Below are 22,381 nucleotides of genomic sequence, written 5' to 3'. Positions count from 1 at the left end.
GTTTCTGCATTTACCGCCTCCGGAGAGGCAGGTTGGAGGGAGGGCCCACAGCAGAGCAGGCTGGGGCCCAGCCACCACAGGAACCGGTGGCTACCCTCTGGAGGGGAAGGACAGATCCCGCTCGGGTAACTGGTTCAGGACTGGGGTCAAGGGGTGCTGCCTGGGTTTTAGGGGCAGCATCAGGGCCAGGTTACTTGGGTGGGAGAGAGCGGAGACCGTAACCGTTAACCGTAAAAACCGTAACGTTTAAGAAATGAACCTCCCGATGTCGGATGATGTCATAACTTGTATATATGTTACCGTTTTTTATCTTTACAGAAAAACAAAAGGAAAATAAAACCGGTGTTGGACAGGCAGCCCGAGGACGGTCTGCGTTTTGCTAAGGGGGAATGTGACGCCCTGGGCAAGACACACCCCAACTTTCCCTGGAGTTTGGGGGAAAAAAAGTGCATCTTATATTCCGGAAAATACAGTATTTTTTTTTTTAATTAATGCTTTGTCTGCGAGCCAGATACAGCCATCAAAAGAGCCACATCTGTGACGCCCTGGGCAAGCCAGGGGTCACAGGTCACAACATCACATGCACCCCACATTCCCGGCAGGTACACTTAGGCTAACCTAAAATCCTTGTTGCCTTCCTCCAGGGGCTGATGTCCACACCAGGGGGTGGGCCAGGCGGTTGGCTCCGCCCACCAAGGAGTTCACAGCCCTGGAGGCGGGAAAACCAGGCAGTCAAGCTAGGGAAGTGAAGGAGTAAACAGTGAAGTGGTAGAGGAGGACAGTGACAGAAAAGTGTCAGTTAAGAAAGCCTGAAGTTGGTCCGGGTGTGTGCCCCGGACTGAGACAGCAAGGTCAGCAGACGGCGGTGATAGTCTGCAGGGGGACTGCTTGGAGGTTGCTGGAAGGACCGCGAACGGGTGGTGACCCAGCGGTACCGGAGCAGTATACGAAGAACAGTCAGCACCAGGGCAGGGGCCTTTCGGATCCCAGCAAGGCTAGGAGTCGCCATAATTTGCCAAATCCGTCAGTGAAGGGGACCTCTGTCTCCTAACAACCAAGTCCCGATTGAAGGCAACAGTCCGACCGTTAAGGGGAGACACCGCCAAGGCACCAGTTTCCCAGGGCCAGCGCCTGCGGGCAAGAGAGGGGCTCCTCCGGCTCATGTCCAGGCCGGGGAGCGGGTAACCGGTGGGAACCCATCGCTACCAAAAAGACTTTATATAGGTGCAGGGAAGAGACCGTCACCGCTAACTGCAGGGAACATCAGCACCGTAACCGTCCGAGGGACCCGTCCAACCAGCCGTTTGTTTACCGAGAACTGTGTCGTGTTTACTGGCTGAGTGAGTACCTCCGTGCCGTGCGGCACAGCGCTGTCCCTGCGCCCCTGCACCTCCACAGGCCCCATACCCGCCTGTCCACCATACCAACCCCATCACTGGGCCCCGGGACCACCAAAACCCCTACCAACGGAGGGGCAAACCAACAACTGGCTGCTCCATACCATCACTCCCGGGCTCCCCAGAAAGAGCAGCGGTGGTGTCCACTTAATCACCACAACCGTGGGTGGCGTCACGGACAATAAACTATCCCAAAAACCAATCCCCTTTCACTCACGGGCGAGGAGCACCGCTCGAGTCCCCGGGATCCGGCCCATCGCTCGAGCCACCGAGCAGCGACAGCAGCAGGCCGCAGCAGCCGCAGCGGCAGCCGGATCCGAGCAGAGGGAGAGCGCGGTGTCCCCTCCTCCGCCCGTGACACATCTGGCTCATGAACCATAGGTTCCCGACTCCTGCCTTATTCCCTATCTGTTTGTGAATTTCTACCTATTACTGCACACAACAGGGGATGACTTTCTCTGCACTTTACGTAGAATCATTTTAATGCACGACTGATAAAATTACACCTTTTAATATAGGAATTTTTACTCTTGTTAACTCCACTACCTAGCACCACGCCATGTAGTCCTCTAATGATAATCTCCTGCTGATTAAACAGTGATTTTATCAAAACTACACTAAACAGCAGAGTAAATAAGTGCCACATCACTGGAATCAGGATCTCTGCCCCTTCATTATGCTGCTCTTAGATTAGGGAGCAAAACCCTGGTGACAGATGCCCTTTAAATGCCACTGTCAGTGATTGAATGGAGCAATTAAGGGGTACTTTGCACGCTGTGACATCGCTAGCCGATGATAGTGATGCCGAGCGCGATAGTACCTGCCCCCCGTCGCACATGCGATATCTTGTGATAGCTGCCATAGTGAACATTATCACTACGGCAGCTTCACACACACTTACCTGTCCTAAGGGGGCGGGTCGTGCGGCATCACAGCGACGTCACACGGCAGGCGGCCAATAGAAGCGGAGGGGTGGAGATGAGCGGGACGTAAACATCCCGCCGACCTCCTTCCTCCCGCATAGCCAGTGGAGGCAGGTAAGGAGATGTTCCTCGCTCCTGCGGCTTCATACACACCGATGTGTGCTGCCGCAGGAACGAGGAACAACATCGTACTTGTCGCTGCAGCGAAATTATGAAAATGACCGACACTACACCGATCACTGATTTACGACGCTTTTGCGATCGTTTATCGGCACATCTAGGCTTTACACGTTGCGACGTCGTTACCGGCGCCGGATGTGCGTCACTTTCGATTTGACCCCGACGACATCGCTACTGCGATGTCACAATGTGCAAAGTACCCCTAAGAGGTTAGCAGCAGAGATTGTCCGAGCACCAATTACTGCTGTTAGAGGCAAATATAAAATATATCCGGCATCTAATATAAGCCCCTGACACATTCCATAATGTAACAGTATGTCATGAAGCGTGAAGGGGTTAATATTGATGGTTATCAATTTGAAAAGGCTGGATAACCCCCTTTATTGTGTTAAGCATTATAGTATAAATATGATGTCCACCTTTTGCCCTCCGCTTGTATAATGTCTCATATAGTGACTTACAATTTCATGATTGATAGAAATAGAATTATAGACTAACTTTATTTTTATGTGTTAATAAGCAGTGTATGGACATTATCTGTATAACCAAGTCTTGTTACAAATGTGCACAATATATTACTAATGCTGCATAGTTTATTATAATAGATAATGGATTATGGTACAATATAATATATACAGTATACTCACTATGCCTTGCTAGAGAGGAAATAATGAAGTGTTTATTTGTCTGATGCCAAGTGACATGTTTGTTCAAGTGACAATACTTATGTGAAGAACGTTGCACAAATGATATTTGGCCATTTTGCTAGAACTGTAAAATTTGCATTAGGTCAATCAATATGTGTGCACATTTGATCAGTATGTGTCACAAATAATGTCACAAATTGGATAATGTCGACATGTAGATAATGGATGATTGGAATTAATTATCATGTTTGAAAGCATCTTTCGGACCGTATTCTTGATGGTAAGTTGGCCGGCAGCTAATGTGTTTGTGAAAGTGGATGTTAAAGATGAATGTTTCCATGTGTATAAATTAAATTATCTATTTATACGGCACATACCTGATTTTGATATCCTTTATCTTCTTTATAAGGAAATCTTTTTTATCCTTTGCCTTTTTTGATAAGGCTTCTCCTTTTAAGACATCACACAGATAAGTTTCCAATTCTAGAATGAAAGGAAAGTGAAATTAGTAAATATGTGTTACATTGTATAGTATATCTAATATTATGTTTCAGTGTTGAAAAAGGAAGTTATAACCAAAGTATGCTAAGAAAATTCATATATAGCATGTGCCTTTTATTACTCTTATTGTTACCTTTAAAAAAAGAACTGATCTTATACTATTGCTTTCTCCACTTCAATAGTTTGGAGGCCCTGAATCTGTCTGAGTATAAAAATAATGTGCAATAACATCACTGTATACAAAGGGCAGAACATCCGCACTACTTGTCTATAGGAAGGCTTCTCAATTTTTTTCGATGGGGACCTCATCAGACAAACCAAGTCTAGACCTCACCATGAGTGGTGGAAATCGTTGTCTCTTGAACCCAATATAACATTACTGTACAATAGTACAAAATGAGTCTGTTATGTTGCTGTAAATATACTACTAGCTGTAGTACCCGGCGTTGCCCGGGATAGTAACTGTCTCTCTGTCTCTCTCCCAGTCTCTGTCTTTCTGTATTTGTCTGTCTATGTCTCTTTCTGTCTGTCTGTCTCTTTCTGTCTGTCTCTGTGTTCCTGTCTCTGTGTGTCTGTCTCTCTGTCTGTCTCTGTCTGTCTCTGTCTGTCTCTTTCCCTGTTTGTCTGTCTCTATCCATGTGTCTCTGTTTCTATCCATGTCTGTCGGTCTGTCTGTGTCTATCTCTCTGTCTGTCTCTGTATCAGTCTCTCTGTCTCTATCTCTGTGTATGTATGTGTGTCTCTGTGTCTGTCAGTCTGTTTCCCCGTCTGCTCTTTCCCCAGCTGTCTCTTTCCCCGTCTGTCTCTTTCCCCGTCTGTCTCCTTCCCCGTCTGTCCCTTTCCCCGTCTGTCCCTTTCCCCGTCTGCCTCTTTCCCCGTCTGCCTCTTTCCCCGTCTGCCTCTTTCCCCGTCTGCCTCTTTCCCCGTCTGTCTTTTCCCCGTCTGTCTTTTCCCCGTCTGTCTTTTCCCCGTCTGTCTTTCCCCGTCTGTCTCGTTCCCCGTCTGTCTCGTTCCCCGTCTGTCTCGTTCCCCGTCTGTCTCGTTCCCCATCTGTCTCGTTCCCCGTCTGTCTCGTTCCCCATCTGTCTCTTTCACCATCTGTCTCTTTCACCATCTGTCTCTTTATCTTTCCCTGTCTCTTTATCTTTCCTGTCTCTTTCCCTGTCTCTGTCTCTTTCCCTTGTCTCTTTCCTTGTCTGTCTGTCTCTTTTCCTGTCTCTTTCTCTGTTGTTGTCTCTTTCTCTGTTTTTGTCTCTTTCCCTGTCTGTCTCTTTCCCTGTCTGTCTCTTTCCCTGTCTGTCTCTTTCCCTGTCTGTCTCTTTCCCTGTCTGTCTCTTTCCCTGTCTGTCTGTGCCTGTCTCTTTCTCTGTCTGTATCTGTCTGCCTGTCTCTTTGACTTTCCGTCTCTCTCTGTCTCTTTCCCTGTCTGTCTCTTTCCCTGTCTGTGCCTATCTGTGTCTGTCTGCCTCTGTCTGTCTCTTTGAATGTTTGTCTCTCTCTCTCTCTTTCCCTGTCTGTCCCGCTGTCTCTTTCCCTGCCTCTTACTCAGTCTGTGCCTATATCTGTCTGTTTCTTTCTGTCTCTCTCTATCCGTCTCCCCACCGACATCTTATTAGCTCACACATAAGCGTCTTATACAATGAATGTGCTTTGTTCCTATAGCAACCAGTCACAGCTGCTATTAACCTTTTGCTCGCAGCTCCATTGACTTTAATGGAGACAGTTTTTTTGGAGAGTAACTATAAAGCACCGGGTTACATTTTCCCGTCAAAACATAGTCTATGACGTTCCCTGAGTCACATGGGGCATCTGTGCAAATTTTCGTGATTGTAAATGCGACGGTGCGGATTCCTTTAGCGGACATACACACATACATACACACACACATACATACACTCAGCTTTTTACATTAGATATTGTTGCAGCTATAGAGTGATTAGGTAGAATATGATTGCCACTACTATGAAAACTGCTTTCCCAACCATGCATTACCCACTACTGAGCGTCTCACAGTTTGAAAACACTGGTCTACATGATGCACCATTTTGCTCAAATACTAATAGCTCCTATAGTTTTTGTCAGGTCATACCATATCTAAAATTGTCTGCCATCCATTGTCATCTCTAGAACCAAAGAAATTTAACATAATTTTCACTTAAGTGCATCTGACCCCTAAGGCCGATGGTAAGGGGAAGATATCTAAAACACCCAAGCATAGCTACATAGATACATAGGTTGAAAAAAGACTTAAGTCCATCAAGGTCAACCAATACTTTACTATTATTGTCACGTAGAGATTTTCACTAACGTCGCTGACTGTCATGGCGGCGTCAGGTCCTGTTCATTTTGTTGATTCTGACACTCCACCTCAGAGATTCTCTGGTGTCTGGGAGCAAAGCAGGCAGACTCAGGCATCAACCTCCTGTGTGCTGATTCATAGGCAGGCTAGCAAGAGTTAATCTCTGCTAGTCTGCTTGTTTGCTCTATTTGATCACCGGTTGTGAGAGAGCCTAGCACATCTGCTCACCACATATATATACAAGCTGGGTCCTTCCTCCTATGCAAACTATAGCTTGTCTTAGTTGGTCTGGTGTGGTGTCCCAGACTTTCTTGAGCCTGTTGTTCCTGTTGCTTTGTGTCTTTATGGAGTTTACCCCAGTTGTCTTTTGTAGTTTCCTTCCTGTTCTTGTTTTCCTCCTTAATCTCTTATTGCCCTATCGTGTGTGTGTGTGTGTGTGTGTGTCAAAGTTTTGGTTTTCTCTTGTCTATCTTCACCTGTATTTCACATCACACTGCTTCCTGCCCCGTCCTTCCCTGGTTGGAGGGGGAGGAAGGAAATCAGACTAGGTCTGGTCAAGATCAGGGCCAGGAATGGGACTCTGCACCATTAGGAGTATCCCTGAGATTAAGGATAGCATAGGGCGCACTAGTGTGAATGACACCATAGGGGCCCCTATCCCTCATCATCCAACAAGTCAAATTGTGACAATTCTACATTCTTTGTCACTAAATTATCTATAACCCAAAACGTTATTTTTGCTAAGGAAATCATCCAGCCCTTTTTTAAAAGTGGTTATAACATCTGCCCTTACTACATCTTGTGGTCGAGCATTCCATAATTTGACTGCTCAAACTCTAAAGAACCCTTTCCTATATAGCTGCCTTTTTTTCACCCACAGTGAGTGCCCTCTGGTCCTTAGTATTGTCTTTGGAAGGAATAAGTCATGTGGCAGTCCTTTGAATTTACCACAAATGTATTCATCTAAATGAGATCTCCTTGTCTTTTTCCGAAGCTAAACAAGCCCAACCTTTCCAACCTGTCATCATATGTCATCATCATAGCTAACCGCTACTCGGATGCCTCTGCTCTGTGCCAGTCATTGCACTGGCTGCCCATATATCATAGGATCCAATTCAAACTGCTTGTTCTCACCCACAAAGCTCTCCACAGTGCAGCACCCCCCTACATCTCCACCCTCCTCTCTGTCTATCAGTCCACCCGTTCTCTACGCTCTGCAAGCGACTTTCGACTAACATCCACACTAATTCGAACCTCCCACTCCCGGATCCAAGACTTCTTCCGAGCTGCACCAACCCTCTGGAACGCTCTACCCCAAGAAGTTAGGACAAATCACAACTTACTCAGCTTCAGACGCACCCTAAAGACGCATCTTTTTAGGGCGGCCTATCACACTCCCTAATCAGATTCGATTCACATAGTCCCTCTACAACCTCTCACAACATAGCTCCACATCAAACTCCATGGCACCCAAAGGCATCTCAAGGCTCGGGCCCACTGGTCCAGGAAACCATTATCCAGCCCCATTTCCGTGAGATGGTTGGATTGTCATTGTAAATAAGCACTTGAACCTTGCCTCTCCCCCCATCTCATTGTAGATTGTAAGCTCTCACGAGCAGGGTTGTATTTTTTTTTCCCCTCTAAATATTGTATTTCTATAACTGTTACTTGTTTGTATATGATCCTCCTGAATTGTAAAGCGCTACGGAATATGTTGGCGCTATAGAAATAAAGATTATTATTATTATTATTATTATATGGGAGGCCTTCCATTCCTTGTAGTAAAGTTGCCCGCCTTTGAAATGACTCTAACTTCTGAATATCTTGTTTAAAATGTGAAGCTAAAATCTGGATCCCATATTCAAGATGTGAGCTTAAAAGTGATTTATAGAGGGGTAATAATACGTTGGGATCACGTGATTTTATCTCTTTTTTTATACACCCTAAAATCTTGTTTGCTTTAGCAGCTGCTGCCTGACATTGAGTGCTGCTGCTCAGCTTACTTGTAATCACAATACCCAAGTCCTTCTCCTGTTCTGTAGTCCCGATTATGCTTCCATTTATTGTATATGTAGCAATGGGATTACTCCTAGGCCTAGGTTTATTGCTCTACATTTATCAATATTAAACCTTATTTGCCAAGTGTCTGCCCATTAAGACATTTTATCCAGATCGTTTTGTGATTGTGTATTTTAAAAGGATTTTTTTCTAAAATTACAATGTGGTCCTGTACTTAAAGAGACTCTTCTGTCAGCAGGTTTCTGCAATATAACCTGAAGACAGCAAGCTGCAAGAATTAAAACTGTCATGCGATGTTCAGCTCTGCACACACCTGCTGGCACTCAGACTATGTTCACACTGCAGAGTCTGACAAGCAACCTGAAGCTGGTGGAGTGTTCAGCCAGAGGCAAGCATCAGCTGGTTCTGGTTCACTGGTCTCCAGCTCTGCAGGAGTTAATTCCTGCAGACTGGTGAGCAGAACCTATATGCTCAGGTTGCTGATTGCCATGTGCAGTTGTCTCCTCCCTATATCTAGCATGCCTTTCTTCCTCTCCATGCTGATGTTAGTTCATGTGATCCTGGTCTTGTTGTTGCTCCTCTTTACGGTGATTTGTGTTGCGCTTTTGAGTGGTGTGAGCGTTCAACTGTTGTGCGCTACATTCCCCCTTTTTTCGTTACTCCCCTGTACACATATTGTCGTTTCTGTTTATTTTGAGTGCTGTGTGAACGAGTTTCTGTTCACTCCTGCCTGTTATTATTTGTGGGGTTTTGGTTACTGGGTTTCCTGCTCACTCCCTAGGTGGGGGAGGTATTATAAGGGCTTGGACAGGAGACAGGGTCACGCTGGGGGCTCGACCCTAACTACCATCAAGTCTACCGTCGAGATAAGGGACAGCCCAGGGTCCCCAGTCTTAGGGTACCTTCACACTTTAGCGACGCAGCAGCGATCCCACCAGCGATCTGACCTGGTCAGGATCGCTGCTGCGTCGCTACATGGTCGCTGGTGAGCTGTCAAACAGGCAGATCTCACCAGCGACCAGTGACCAGCCCCCAGCCAGCAGCGACGTGCAAGCGACGCTGCGCTTGCACGGAGCCGGCGTCTGGAAGCTGCGGACACTGGTAACTATGGTAAACATCGGGTATGGTTACCCGATGTTTACCTTAGTTACCAGCGCACATCGCTTCGCTTAGCGTGTGCAGGGAGCAGGAGCCGGCACTGGCAGCGTGAGAGCTGCGGAGGCTGGTAACGAAGGTAAATATCGGGTAACCACCTTGGTTACCCGATGTTTACCTTGGTTACAGCTTACCGCAGGCTGTCAGACGCCGGCTCCTGCTCCCTGGACATTCAGGATTGTTGCTCTCTCGCTGTCACACACAGCGATGTGTGCTTATCAGCGGGAGAGCAACAATAAAAAAACGAACCAGGGCTGTGTGTAACGAGCAGCGATCTCACAGCAGGGGCCAGATCGCTGCTCAGTGTCACACACAGCGAGATCGCTAATGAGGTCACAAAAAACGTGACTCAGCAGCGATCTCGCTGTGTGTGAAGTACCCCTTAGGGTCAGCCTAGGAGACGCTGTGCCATCCGTACTTCCCCATGACAAAACAGAGAATTCAGCCAGTGTCTGTTATCACGGTCTTTTTTGTTTACCTGCAATGTTAGTTTAAGCCTTTTATCTTTATCATTAGTGGGTCTCAGTGGCTCCTAGTCCGACTCCACCCCATTCTGTGATTAGCAGCGTCTGTCTATGGAAATGTACACTGAAAGCCTGGTGTGGCTGGTACAGCTCTCCCAGCACTGCTACATGCAAAATCTAAAATCTTTCCCTGTGTCAGAATGGCTGCACACAGTAATCTAAGAGATACATTGCAGCATGCATGGCCTAAATGTGCTTCAACATGTTGCAGCATTTGCGGACATGTCTCACATTGAGCACATTTTGAAATCATTGCTTGCCCTGCAGAAGAAGCTGCCAGCAGCAGATCTTGATGATTTGTATGTCCAACTACATTCAGCATGGTAGAATATTCCTCAGACAACCATGAATAACTTCACTGATTGTAGTCAAGGCATGTAAGTCCATACATTTCTGCACGTGACACTCATACTTGATTATGAATAAATTAAGGTGTCTTTAAATTTTGCTTTCATTCGTTTTTCATCATTTGCATATCATCATCCTGTGATTTCCATAATTATTAATTTTTATATTGTTGCAATTTTAATGTTGAGGAGTGTAGTACCACATAGGTCCTTTAGGATTGCTGCTGAGTCGTACTCTTACAGTGCAGGTCCTCAAGAGAATATAAAGTACATGGCATTACTTAAAGGGTTTCACTCACAAAGAATCTTTTTTTAAGAAAGAAAGAACCCAAAAAGCAATGAAATGATCTCCATAGACACATGGCCTCAGCACTAGGGGAAAAATGTCTCTCAACCTCAATAGCCACTGCAGGAAGAATGTAACAGTAGTTAAAAGTAATTTCAGTGAATGGCTTAGTTTGCAATGCATGAATGCACCGGATCGGCAAGAACAGAAATTGCTCTTACTCTCCTTTCTGTCCCATAGAGGGGAGTTCTGAGTGGAAGAATATCCTTTTGGATGTCTGTAGTAAAGTACACCGTGTGCAGAATTATTAGGCAAATGAGTATTTTGATCATATCATACTTTTTATACATGTTGTCCTACTCCATGCTGTATACACTTGAGAGCCAACTACCACTTAAGTAAATCAGGTGATGTGCATCTCTGGAATGAGGAGGGGTGTGGTGTAATGACATCAACACCCTATATAAGGTGTGCTTAATTATTAGGCAACTTCCTTTCCTTTGGCAAAATGGGTCAAAAGAGAGAATTCACGGGCTCTGAAAACTCCAATATCGTGAGATGTCTTGTAGAGGGATGCAGCAGTCTTGAAATTGCCAAACATTGGAAGCGTTATAACAGAACAATCAAGCATTTCATGGCAAATAGCCAACAAGGTCGCAAGAAGCGTGTTGGGCAAAAAAAGCACAAAATAACTGCCCATGAATTGAGGAAAATTAAGCATGAAGCTGACAAGATGCCATTTGCCACCAGTTTGGCTATATTTCAGAGCTGCAACGTTACTGCAGTATCAAAAAGCACAAGGTGTGCCATACTCAGGGACATGGCCAAGATATGGAAGGCTGAAAAACGACCACCTTTGAACAAGAAACATAAGATAAAACGTCAAGAATGGGCCAAGAAATATCTTAAGAATGATTTTTCAAAGGTTTTATGAACTGATAAAATGAGAGTGACTCTTGATGGGCCAGATGGATGGGTAAAGGATCAGTAAAGAGCAGAGAGCTCCACTCCAACTCAGACGCCAGCAAGGTGGAGGTGGAGTACTGGTATGGGCTGGTATCATCAAAGATGAACTTGTGGGACCTTTTCGAGGATGGAGTAAAGCTCAACTCCCAGACTTACTGCCAGTTTCTAGAAGACAACTTCTTCAAGCAGTGGTACAGGAAGAAGTCAGTATCGTTCAAGAAAAACATGATTTTCATGTAGGACAATGCTCCATCACATGCATCCAACTACTCTACAGCGTGGCTGGCCAGTAAAGGACTAAGAGATGAAAAAATAACGACATGGCCCCCTTGTTCACCTGATCTGAACCCCATAGAGAACCGGTGGTCACTCATAAAATTTGAGATCTACAGGGAGGGAAAACATTACACCTCTTGGAACAGTGTCTGGGAGGCTGTGGTGGCTGCTGCACGCAATGTTGATGGTAAACAGATCAAGCAACTGACAGAATCTATAGATGGTAGGCGTGATTGTCATCATAAAAAAAGGTGGCTATATTGGTCACTAATTTGTCAGGGTTTTGTTTTTGCATGTCAGAAATGTTTATTTCTAAATTTTGTGCAGTTATATTGGTTTACCTGGTGAAAATAAGCAAGTCAGATGGGAATAGATTTGGTTTTTATTAAGTTGCCTAATAATTCTGCACAGTAATAGTTACCTGCACAAACAGATATCCTCCTAAGATAGCCAAATCTAAAATAAACCTACTCCAGCTTCCAAAAATATTAAGCTTTGATATTTATGAGTCTTTTGGGTTGATTGAGAACAAAGTTGTTGATCAATAATAAAAAAAATCCTGTAAAATACAACTTGCCTAATAATTCTGCACATGGTGTATATTAATCATCCTCTTTACATCAAGAGGATGATTGATCCTCTTTGATAATTAAGTCCATTATTTTCTCCCAATTTAATTTTGTTACATAATTCTAATGTTTACTACATGAAAAGTAACATTTTACCCATCGCATTGCTGATCCTTCGCTGCTGCTCCCAATTTCTGTAATTTTCTGACACCATGTCAACAGCACTGCAGTTAATAACTGGACTCAGCGGCTCTGCCGGAGTCGAGTTCAGCTGTTGACTGCAGTGCTGTCAACGTGACATTCACACTACAAAAACAGACATTAGGAGAGGCAGTGAGGGTGAGTAAAAGACGGGTTTTTTTTCTAATAAACCACACCTAAGGACTAGTTGTCACGAGTGACTAAGTTTACACAGGGAATCCTGTACTGGCCCTAAGACTGGGGCGCTGTGCTCACTCTCTACCCGGGGGTACCCTTAAAGGTAGGGAGGTCCGGGCCCCCAACCTGGCACTGTCTTCTGTCTGGCCCTATCCTAATATTCCTGCATCCCCAACCCCTGGGTGGGCAGGACACCAAGTAATAAACCTCCTACAAGACAAAGACAGGGAGGTAAAACAGAAACTCACACACAGCAAATATCCACAGAAGTGAGACAAAAAGACACCGAAGGGGATAAACCAAACTGAAACCAGGGGACACAAGTTTTTCCAAACCAGGAAACTCTTTTAAAAATATGGTCTCCATTTTTCACTCCTGCATTAAAGGCAATCTTATAAGGATGAGACTTGTATTGTGGCAGAGTATTTCTGCAAAATCTGACACCCATGGACAGTACCAAGTTGACCTAAGGAGACTTATAAGTCATGAAATGCTGTTCTGGGAATTTAAATTTGTAAATTGCCTCTTCAGAGCAGAAGAGGACTTGAACTCCAGCACCATCTATTGCATCTTGCAATCCTAAAAGTCAATATTGACTCTTTACAGCACCTTGACACATGACATAGGATCAAAATCTAAAACAAATCTTTATTTGCGGACACGTTTCAAGTAATTTGTCCTTCTTCAGTGTAAGCATGAGATCTCATTTGGCATTCTCCACAAGGAGAACCTTCTCACTTTCCCCACCTATTATAGGCCTTTCACCCAGACAAATTAGATCTCCTGATTTGCACTGATGAGAGGCAAACAGCGTGAAACACATATCTACTAATGGAGCGTCTGGTTTGGTTTCCTTTCCATGTGGGAAGACTCATTAATTGGTCATTATTGACTTTTAGGATTGCTACATCCAACAGGTGGTATCAGTGTTCAAGTTCTCTTCCTCCTTCAAGATGCAACATTAAGGGGTACTTTGCACACTACGACATCGTAGGTGCGAGGTCGGTGGGGTCAAATCGAAAGTGACGCACATCTGGCGTCGCTGTCGACATCGGAGTGTGTGAATCCTTTTTACTAACTAGCGCAAAAGCGTCGAAATCGTATGATCGGTGTAGCGTCGGTCATTTCCATAATTTCGGAAGGACCGATGTTACGATGTTGTTCCTTGTTCCTGCGGCAGCACACAACGCTGCGTGTGAAGCCGCAGGAGCGAGGAACATCGCCTTACCTGCGTTCCAGCTGCAATGAGGAAGGAAGAAGGTGGGCGGGATGTTTACATCTCCGCCCCCCTGCTTCTATTGGCCGCCTGCCGTGTGACGTCGCTGTGACGCCGCACGACTCGGCCCCTTAATAAGGAGGCGGGTCACCAGCCAGAGCGACGTCGCAGGACAGGTAAGTGCATGTGAGGCTGCCGTAGCGATAATGTTCGCTACGGCAGCTATCACAAGATATCGCAGCTGTGACGGGGGCGGGGACTATCGCGCTCGGCATCGCTACCATCGGCTTGCGATGTCGTAGTGTGCAAAGTGCCCCAGAGTGTGTAGAAATGTACTTAGTATAGTTTGCAGTTTGCATAAGGCCAACACTGCCATAAAGAGTTCTACCACTTCTAAAGTAGGTTGCCTGCAATGTCACAGAGGACACAGGGATAACTCTGAGTACAGATAATGTCGTGTTGCCTGCAGTCCTATGTAACACCACAGAAAACACAGTAATATCTCTAAGTACAGATAATGTGGTAGATATGACATTTCGTCCTATGTACCCCCACAAATAACACAGTGATACCTCTGAGTACAGATAATGTAGTATGCGTGTCCTGCAGTCCAATGTAACACCACAGATAACACAGTGATATCTGAGTACATATAATTAGAGTTGAGCGCGGTTCGCGGTTCGCGGTTCTCCAGTTCTAAGCTCGAGTGATTTTGGGGGCTGTTCGAGATCGAACTAGAACTCGAGCTTTTTGCAAAAGCTCGATAGTTCTAGATACGTTCGAGAACGGTTCTAGCAGCAAAAAGCAGGGCTTTTTACAGCTACAGTGTGCAGGAGCCATCGCTGGCAGCCTGCCACAAGCTGGTAACCAAGATAAACATCGGGTATCCAAGCAAAGCGCTTTGGTTAGTAACCCGATGTTTATCTTAGTTACGTGCAGGAAGCCCACACTTCCCCGCTCAGCTCGCTCCTCCCCCTCCTGCCCGCGGCATGTACACATACATACACACACACACACACACACACACACACACACACACACACATGGTCCCGCTCGGCTTACCTGCGGTGATGAAGTCCCGCCATCCCGACCTCAGCGCTGGCACTGTCCTCCATGGCCGCCGCTTGTCACATCACCTCTCGCTTCCGACCCGAGACTGACTAGCAGTGACGTCACGGGCCTCTCGCGATATTTGGCTGTGAAGGGGCTGTCAGCAGTGCAGGAGATCAGCGCAGGTAATGTACCTCTCTGACAGCAGCACTTGTCATGCCCTGCAGTGACCTGGGCTGACCCATTGATGTTAGCTCAGGTCACTGCACTGCTCTCCCAGTCAATGGGGAACATCCTGCTCTTCATTGACTGGGACAGTGTGGATCGTCATGGCAACCCCTTGGATTACACCAGACCTGGATTTGTTTTTCATTCTAATAAATTGGTTAAAGAGGGAATGTTTTGGGGAGTGTTTTTTCAAATAAAAATGTGGTTGTCGTCTATTTTTTTTTTATTACTGACTGGGTTGGTGATGTCGGGTATCTGATAGACGCCTGACCTCACCAACCCCAGGGCTTGATGCCAGGTGACATTACACATCTGGTATTAACCCCATATATTACCCCGTTTGCCACCGCACCAGGGCGCGGGATGAGCTGGGGCGAAGCACCAGGATTGGCGCATCTAATGGATGCGCCACTTCTGGGGCGGCTGCGGCCTGCTATTTTTAGGCTGGGGAGAGTCCAATAACCATGGACCTCCCTAGTCTGAGAATATCAGGCCCCAGCTGTCTGCTTTACCTTGGCTGGTAATCCAATTTTGGGGGACCCCTACGTGTTTTTTTTTTCATTATTTATTTAATTTAAAATAACAGCGTGGGGTGCCCTCAGTTTTGGATTACCAGCCAAGGTGAGGTTGCCAGCTGTGGTCTGCAGGCTGCAGCCGTCTGCTTTACCCTAGCTGGCTACAAAACTAGGGGGAACCCTACGCCATTTTTTTTTTTTCATTTTTTTGGCTAAATACAAAGCTAAGCACCCCTTAGTGCCACATGAAAGGCACCAAAGGGTGCTCCACTTTTTCTCCATTTTTTCTCCACTTTTTCTCCATTTTTTCTCCACTTTTTCTCCATTTTTTCTCCACTTTTTCTACATTTTTTTCTCCACTTTTTCTCCACTTTTTCTCCACTTTTTCTCCATTTTTTCTCCACTTTTTCTACATTTTTTTCTCCACTTTTTCTCCACTTTTTCTCCACTTTTTCTCCATTTTTTCTCCATTTTTTCTCCACTTTTTCTCCACTTTTTCTCCACTTTTTCTCCATTTTTTTCTCCACTTTTTCTCTACTTTTTCTCCACTTTTTCTCCACTTTTTCTCCATTTTTTTCTCCACTTTTTCTCCACTTTTTCTACATTTTTTTCTCCACTTTTTCTCCATTTTTTCTCCACTTTTTCTCCATTTTTTCTCCACTTTTTCTCCATTTTTTCTCCATTTTTTCTCCACTTTTTCTCCACTTTTTCTCCATTTTTTTCTCCACTTTTTCTCTACTTTTTCTCCACTTTTTCTCCACTTTTTCTCCATTTTTTTCTCCACTTTTTCTACATTTTTTTCTCCACTTTTTCTCCACTTTTTCTCCACTTTTTCTCCACTTTTTCTCCACTTTTTCTCCACTTTGTCTCCACTTTTTCTCCACTTTGTCTCCACTTTGTCTCCACTTTTTCTCCACTTTTTCTCCATTTTTTTCTCCACTTTTTCTACATTTTTTTCTCCACTTTTTCTCCACTTTTTCTCCACTTTTTCTACATTTTTTTCTCCACTTTTTCTACATTTTTTCTCCACTTTTTCTCCATTTTTTCTCCACTTTTTCTACATTTTTTTCTCCACTTTTTCTCCACTTTTTCTCCACTTTTTCTCCACTTTTTCTCCACTTTTTCTCCATTTTTTTTCTCCACTTTTTCTCCACTTTTTCTACATTTTTTTCTCCACTTTTTCTCCATTTTTTCTCCACTTTTTCTCCACTTTTTCTCCACTTTTTCTCCACTTTTTCTCCACTTTTTCTCCATTTTTTCTCCACTTTTTCTACATTTTTTTCTCCACTTTTTCTACATTTTTTCTCCACTTTTTCTACATTTTTTCTCCACTTTTTCTACATTTTTTCTCCACTTTTTCTACATTTTTTTCTCCACTTTTTCTCCACTTTTTCTCCACTTTTTCTCCACTTTTTCTCCACTTTTTCTCCATTTTTTTTCTCCACTTTTTCTCCACTTTTTCTACATTTTTTTCTCCACTTTTTCTCCATTTTTTCTCCACTTTTTCTCCATTTTTTCTCCATTTTTTCTCCACTTTTTCTACATTTTTTTCTCCACTTTTTCTCCATTTTTTCTCCACTTTTTCTCCATTTTTTCTCCACTTTTTCTCCATTTTTTCTCCACTTTTTCTCCACTTTTTCTCCACTTTTTCTCCATTTTTTCTCCACTTTTTCTCCACTTTTTCTCCACTTTTTCTCCACTTTTTCTCCACTTTTTTCTCCACTTTTTTCTCCACTTTTTTCTCCACTTTTTTCTCCACTTTTTCTCCACTTTTTCTCCACTTTTTCTCCACTTTTTCTCCACTTTTTCTCCATTTTTTCTCCACTTTTTCTACATTTTTTTCTCCACTTTTTCTCCACTTTTTCTCCACTTTTTCTCCATTTTTTCTCCACTTTTTCTCCATTTTTTCTCCACTTTTTCTCCACTTTTTCTCCACTTTTTCTCCATTTTTTCTCCACTTTTTCTCCACTTTTTCTCCACTTTTTCTCCACTTTTTCTCCACTTTTTCTCCACTTTTTCTCCACTTTTTTCTCCACTTTTTTCTCCACTTTTTTCTCCACTTTTTCTCCACTTTTTCTCCACTTTTTCTCCACTTTTTCTCCATTTTTTCTCCACTTTTTCTCCACTTTTTCTACATTTTTTTCTCCACTTTTTCTCCACTTTTTCTCCACTTTTTCTCCACTTTTTTCTCCACTTTTTCTCCACTTTTTCTCCACTTTTTCTCCACTTTTTCTCCACTTTTTCTACATTTTTTTCTCCACTTTTTCTCCACTTTTTCTTCATTTTTTTTTCTCCACTTTTTCTCCACTTTTTCTCCACTTTTTCTCCACTTTTTCTCCACTTTTTCCTCCACTTTTTCTCCACTTTTTCTCCACTTTTTCTCCGTTCTTTTTCTATGGTCGGTCTACCCATTAGCTCTGCCATGCATACTGTAGCTCTGCACCTACTGCACATGTTACTTTATGATTGACATCTCTTTCGTACCAGAGCTGTCTAAGCCTACTCTGACCCCATATTTGTCATTACTATATTGTCCTTGTACTGTATTATGACATTTGTATCATGTGTTTCATTTCTTGCTGTGTTGCAATTTTTTTGCTGCATCCCAATTGTACCTCTACATTGTTCGAGTTTATGTTATTGTTCTCTCACTCTTATGTGATACTGATTATTGTCATTTTTCATGATTACATGCAGATAAGTCCAATCTGACGAAGGCTCAGGCCGAAACGTCATTTGTAACTTGTTTTGGACAAAAACATATATGCTTATGAAAAAAAAAATTTCTTAATACGGACCAATAAAGAGTGATTTTGCATTACTATCCATTGTGACTTACTGACTTAGTCTGGGAGATATAGAGTGCCGAGGTTACTCACTAATTTTATCTATTATTACCTCTGAGCACCTATATACCAGTGAGCAGAGCTTCCTCTACAGTAGTTCTCCTGATTAGGCATGCCCTTACCTCATGAGCAGGGCATTGCAGCTTTGGTAGCAACCATTACGACATGGACTCTGCTGCTGTGGACCCGGGGAGAGTGAGTGCAGATTCATTGCACCCACACTCCTCACATGAAGGGTCCGCACTCCTAGAAAATGGGGGATACGTTCCCTGAGTGTCTCCCCCCCATATTCTAGACGGTCCAGAGTCGTCGTGGGACCCCTTTATTTTTTTTCTTACAATAAATTGGTGAAAGAGGAAATGTTTTTGGGACTGTTTTTTCAAATAAATTTCTTTTGTCGATTTTTTGTTTTTGTTAGTACTGACAGTTTATGATGTTGGGTATCTAATAGACGCCATGACATCACAAACTGCTGGGCTTGATCTCAGGTGACTTTACAGCTAGTATCAACCCGATTTATTACCCCGTTTGCCACTGCACCAGGGCACGGGATGAGCTGGGGTGAAGCGCCAGGATTGGCGCATCTAGTGGATGCGCCACGTCTGGGGTGCCTGCGGCCTGCTATTTTTAGGCTGTGAAGGCCCAATAACTATGGACCTTCCCACCCTGAGAATACCAGACCACAGCTGTCCGCTTTACCTTGGCTGGTGATCCAATTTGGGGGGGACCCTACTTTTATTGTGTAATTATTAATATTTATAAAATAATTATAAAAAAGAGCCTGAGGGGACCTCCACATTGGATCCCCAACCACGATAAAGCTGCCAGCTGTGGTTTTCAGGCTACAGCCGTCTGCTTTACCCTAGCTGGCTATCAAAAATGGGGGGACCCAACGTCATTTTTTTTTTTTAACTATTTTTTAAATAGAAAAAATTAATGGGCTTCCCTGTATTTTGATTGCCAACCAAGGTAACGGCAGGCAGATGGGGGTGGCAACCCATAGCTGTCTGCTTTATCTGCGCTGAGAATCAAAAATACCGCGGAGCGCTACGTCATTTTTTTAAAGATTTATTTTTACAGCACTGTGATGTCCAGCAATCAAAATACAGGGAAGCCCATTTTATTTTTAGTTATTTAAATAAATAATTAAAAAAAATATATATGGGCTCCCGCTGCATTTTTTGTATTGCTAGCTAAGGGTAATCCAAGCAGCTACTAGCTGCTAACCCCCACTGCTTGGTGTTACCTTCACTGGCAATGGAAAATCCAGGGAAGCATTTTTTATTTTTTTTGCCAAAAAACTACAAAAAAAGGACGTGAGCGTCGCCATATTTTTGTATGCTAGCCAGGTATAGCAGGCAGGTGCTGGAAGAGTTGGATACAGCGCCAGAAGCTAGCTAGCATACAAAAATATGGCGAAGCCCACATAATTTTTTCAGGGGGCAAAAAACTTCTGCATACAGTCCTGGATGGAGTATGCTGAGCCTTGTAGTTCTGCAGCTGCTGTCTGTCTGTATGGAGAAGAGCAGACAGCAGCTGCAGAACTACAAGGCTCAGCATACTCCATCCAGGACTGTATGCAGAATTTTTTTGCCCACCAAAAAAATGACGTGGGCTTCGCCATATTTTTGTATGCTAGCCAGGTACAGCTGGCAGCCACGGGCTGCCTCCAACCCCCAGTTGCCTATTTGTACACGGCTGGGAACCAAAAATATAGGGAAGCCCATTTTTTTTTAATTATTTCACTTATTTCATGAAATAATTAAAAAACAAATGACGTGGGCTTCTCCCCATTTTTGTGTCCAGCCGGGTACAACTAGGCAGCTGGGGATTGGAATCCGCAGCACAGGTTAGCCCGAGGTTTGTGGGCGCCTCTACTGCGGATTTCAGTCCGCAGCCGTCCCAGAAAATGGCGCTCTCATAGAAGCGCCATCATCTGGCGCTGTATCCAACTCTTCCAACAGCCCTGGAGCCGGGTGGCTTGTTGGGTAATCATGAGTTAATACTGGCTTTGTTTTACCAGCCAGTATTAAGCCAGAGATTCTTAATGTCAGACACGTTTGACCCGGCCATTAAGAATCTCCAATAAAGGGTTAAAAAAAAGACACCACACAGAGAAAAAATACTTTAATAGAAATAAATACACAGACACATTAGAGACTCCATCTTTATTACCCCCTGTCAGCCCTCCACGATCCTGCTGTTCTGTCTTCTTTCTTTCTAGTGTAGTAGTAGTGACGATTGTAGTGAGGATGAGGTTCACCAGCTCATCACTTGGGGCTGGGGAACCTCATCCTCACTACAATCATCACTACAAGGGGAAGCAGCGTGCAGCCTTCACTCCGTGAGTGATCAGTGCTGGCTGCTAGCGGTAACAGCGGTAACGCTGACAGACGCGTTACCATAGCAACGGTGCTCTCGGAGCCGCGGTTAGCGGTGACGTCACCGCTAACTGCGTTGCTATGGCAACGGTGATCTCCGTTAATGACCGGCTGTGTCAGCCGGTCCCTAACGGAACGGGGAGTCGACCGTGTGCTAGAGCATGTCGCCGGTACACGGCGATACACATATGTGCACCGTGTACCGGAGAGATGCACTCGCAGGTCCTACATGACGTGTCATAGTCATGTGACCAGTCTGTAGCCAATGAGATAATAGCCACGTGACTGGTCACATGGCTATTTTGACGTCACGATAGGTCCTGCATCTCTGCTGGCAGTGCAGGTCACCGGGAGGATTCAGCGATCATCGGATGGAATAGCGGCAGGAAACAGAGTGCAGAAGGGATCGCGAGGACCGGTAAGTGTTATGGCAATATTTATTAACTGTTTGTGTACATTTATAATGCATTTTTATGTGTTTGTGATTGCCTCCCATTATAGCCTATACGTTCGAGTTCGGTTCGTCGAACGTTCGACGAACCGAACTCGAACGGGACCCCCGTTCGGCGAACCGGCCTCAAGCCGAACCGGGACCGGTTCGCTCATCTCTACATATAATGTAGTAGATATGACCTGCAGTCCTATGTAACACCACAGATAACACAATGATATCTGAGTACAGATAATTCAGTAGGGGTGTCTTGCAGTCCTATGTAACACCACAGATAATACAGTGATCTCTGAGTACATATAATGTCGTAGATATTACCTGCAGCTCTATGTAACAACACAGACAAAAACAGTTATATCTCTGAGTACAGCTAATGTAGTAGATGTCACCTGCAGTCCTATGTAACACCACAGATAACACAGTGATATCTCGGAGTACAGATAATGTAGTAGATGTCGCCTGCAGTCCTACGTAAAACCACAGATAACACATTAATATCTCTGAGTACAGATAATGTAGTAGATGTGATCTGCAGTCCTATGTAACACCACAGTTAACACCGAGTGGTAACAGGTAATGTAGTAGATGATGAAGTAAACGTCATCTACACTATGTATCACCACCTCGCAGGAGTCACATCAGCGGTATTTTGACATCACGCAGGCACTGACTACAGATTCTGGGCAATACAGTTATTATCCAGGGCACATGCCCCAGATCTAAATTCCTAGCGATGCCCCTACCATCAGTATACTTGATATTTAAAAAACAAATTACGGTAAGTCATTACCATCAAATATAAAACTTGTGTGTTGGAAAGACATTACATGTTCTTGTTTCTGCAAAAAGTCTCATCCGTCCAGATATTGCAGATTTCCTGTGTATAATAGATAGGGACTGAACATTAAAAATCCACAACAAGCGTACGGTAAAATACACAGGCAGATATTTCCACTGTTCACATATAGAGGATTTTTAGGAATGTTGCCAATAATTTCACACTTGCCATTGAATGGATGCATCTATACGTGCCCTATTCATTCTACTTCATTATTGTTTTATGAAAATTATATATAAATATATATATATATATATATATATCACATATACACACACACACAAACACACAGTACAGACCAAACGTTTCGACACACACCTTCTCATTCAAAGAGTTTTCTTTATTTTCATCAGGACAATAACCCCAAACACACCTCCAGGCTGTGTAAG

General features: G+C 44.2%; 1 protein-coding gene across 3 annotated transcripts in view; it reads right to left on the bottom strand.

The window, feature by feature from the left end:
* Positions 1-22,381, bottom strand: part of SKAP2 (src kinase associated phosphoprotein 2) — a 485,390-nt gene that overhangs the window by 400,287 nt on the left and 62,722 nt on the right. For 2 of the 3 annotated variants that reach the window (XM_075315339.1, XM_075315337.1), the window contains exon 2: positions 3,525-3,630. In XM_075315339.1, the coding sequence (XP_075171454.1) occupies positions 3,525-3,630 (106 nt within the window). Of the gene's footprint in view, positions 1-3,524; positions 3,631-21,944; positions 22,028-22,381 lie in introns of those variants that run through there. The other variant, XM_075315338.1, reaches the window with a different exon arrangement.

Source organism: Anomaloglossus baeobatrachus, chromosome 6 (assembly GCF_048569485.1).
Source record: "Anomaloglossus baeobatrachus isolate aAnoBae1 chromosome 6, aAnoBae1.hap1, whole genome shotgun sequence".
In the NCBI taxonomy this organism is placed as follows: Eukaryota; Metazoa; Chordata; class Amphibia; order Anura; family Aromobatidae; genus Anomaloglossus; species Anomaloglossus baeobatrachus.
The sequence above is the reverse complement of the archived record's forward strand: the minus strand, read 5'-3'. Positions and strand labels throughout refer to the sequence as shown.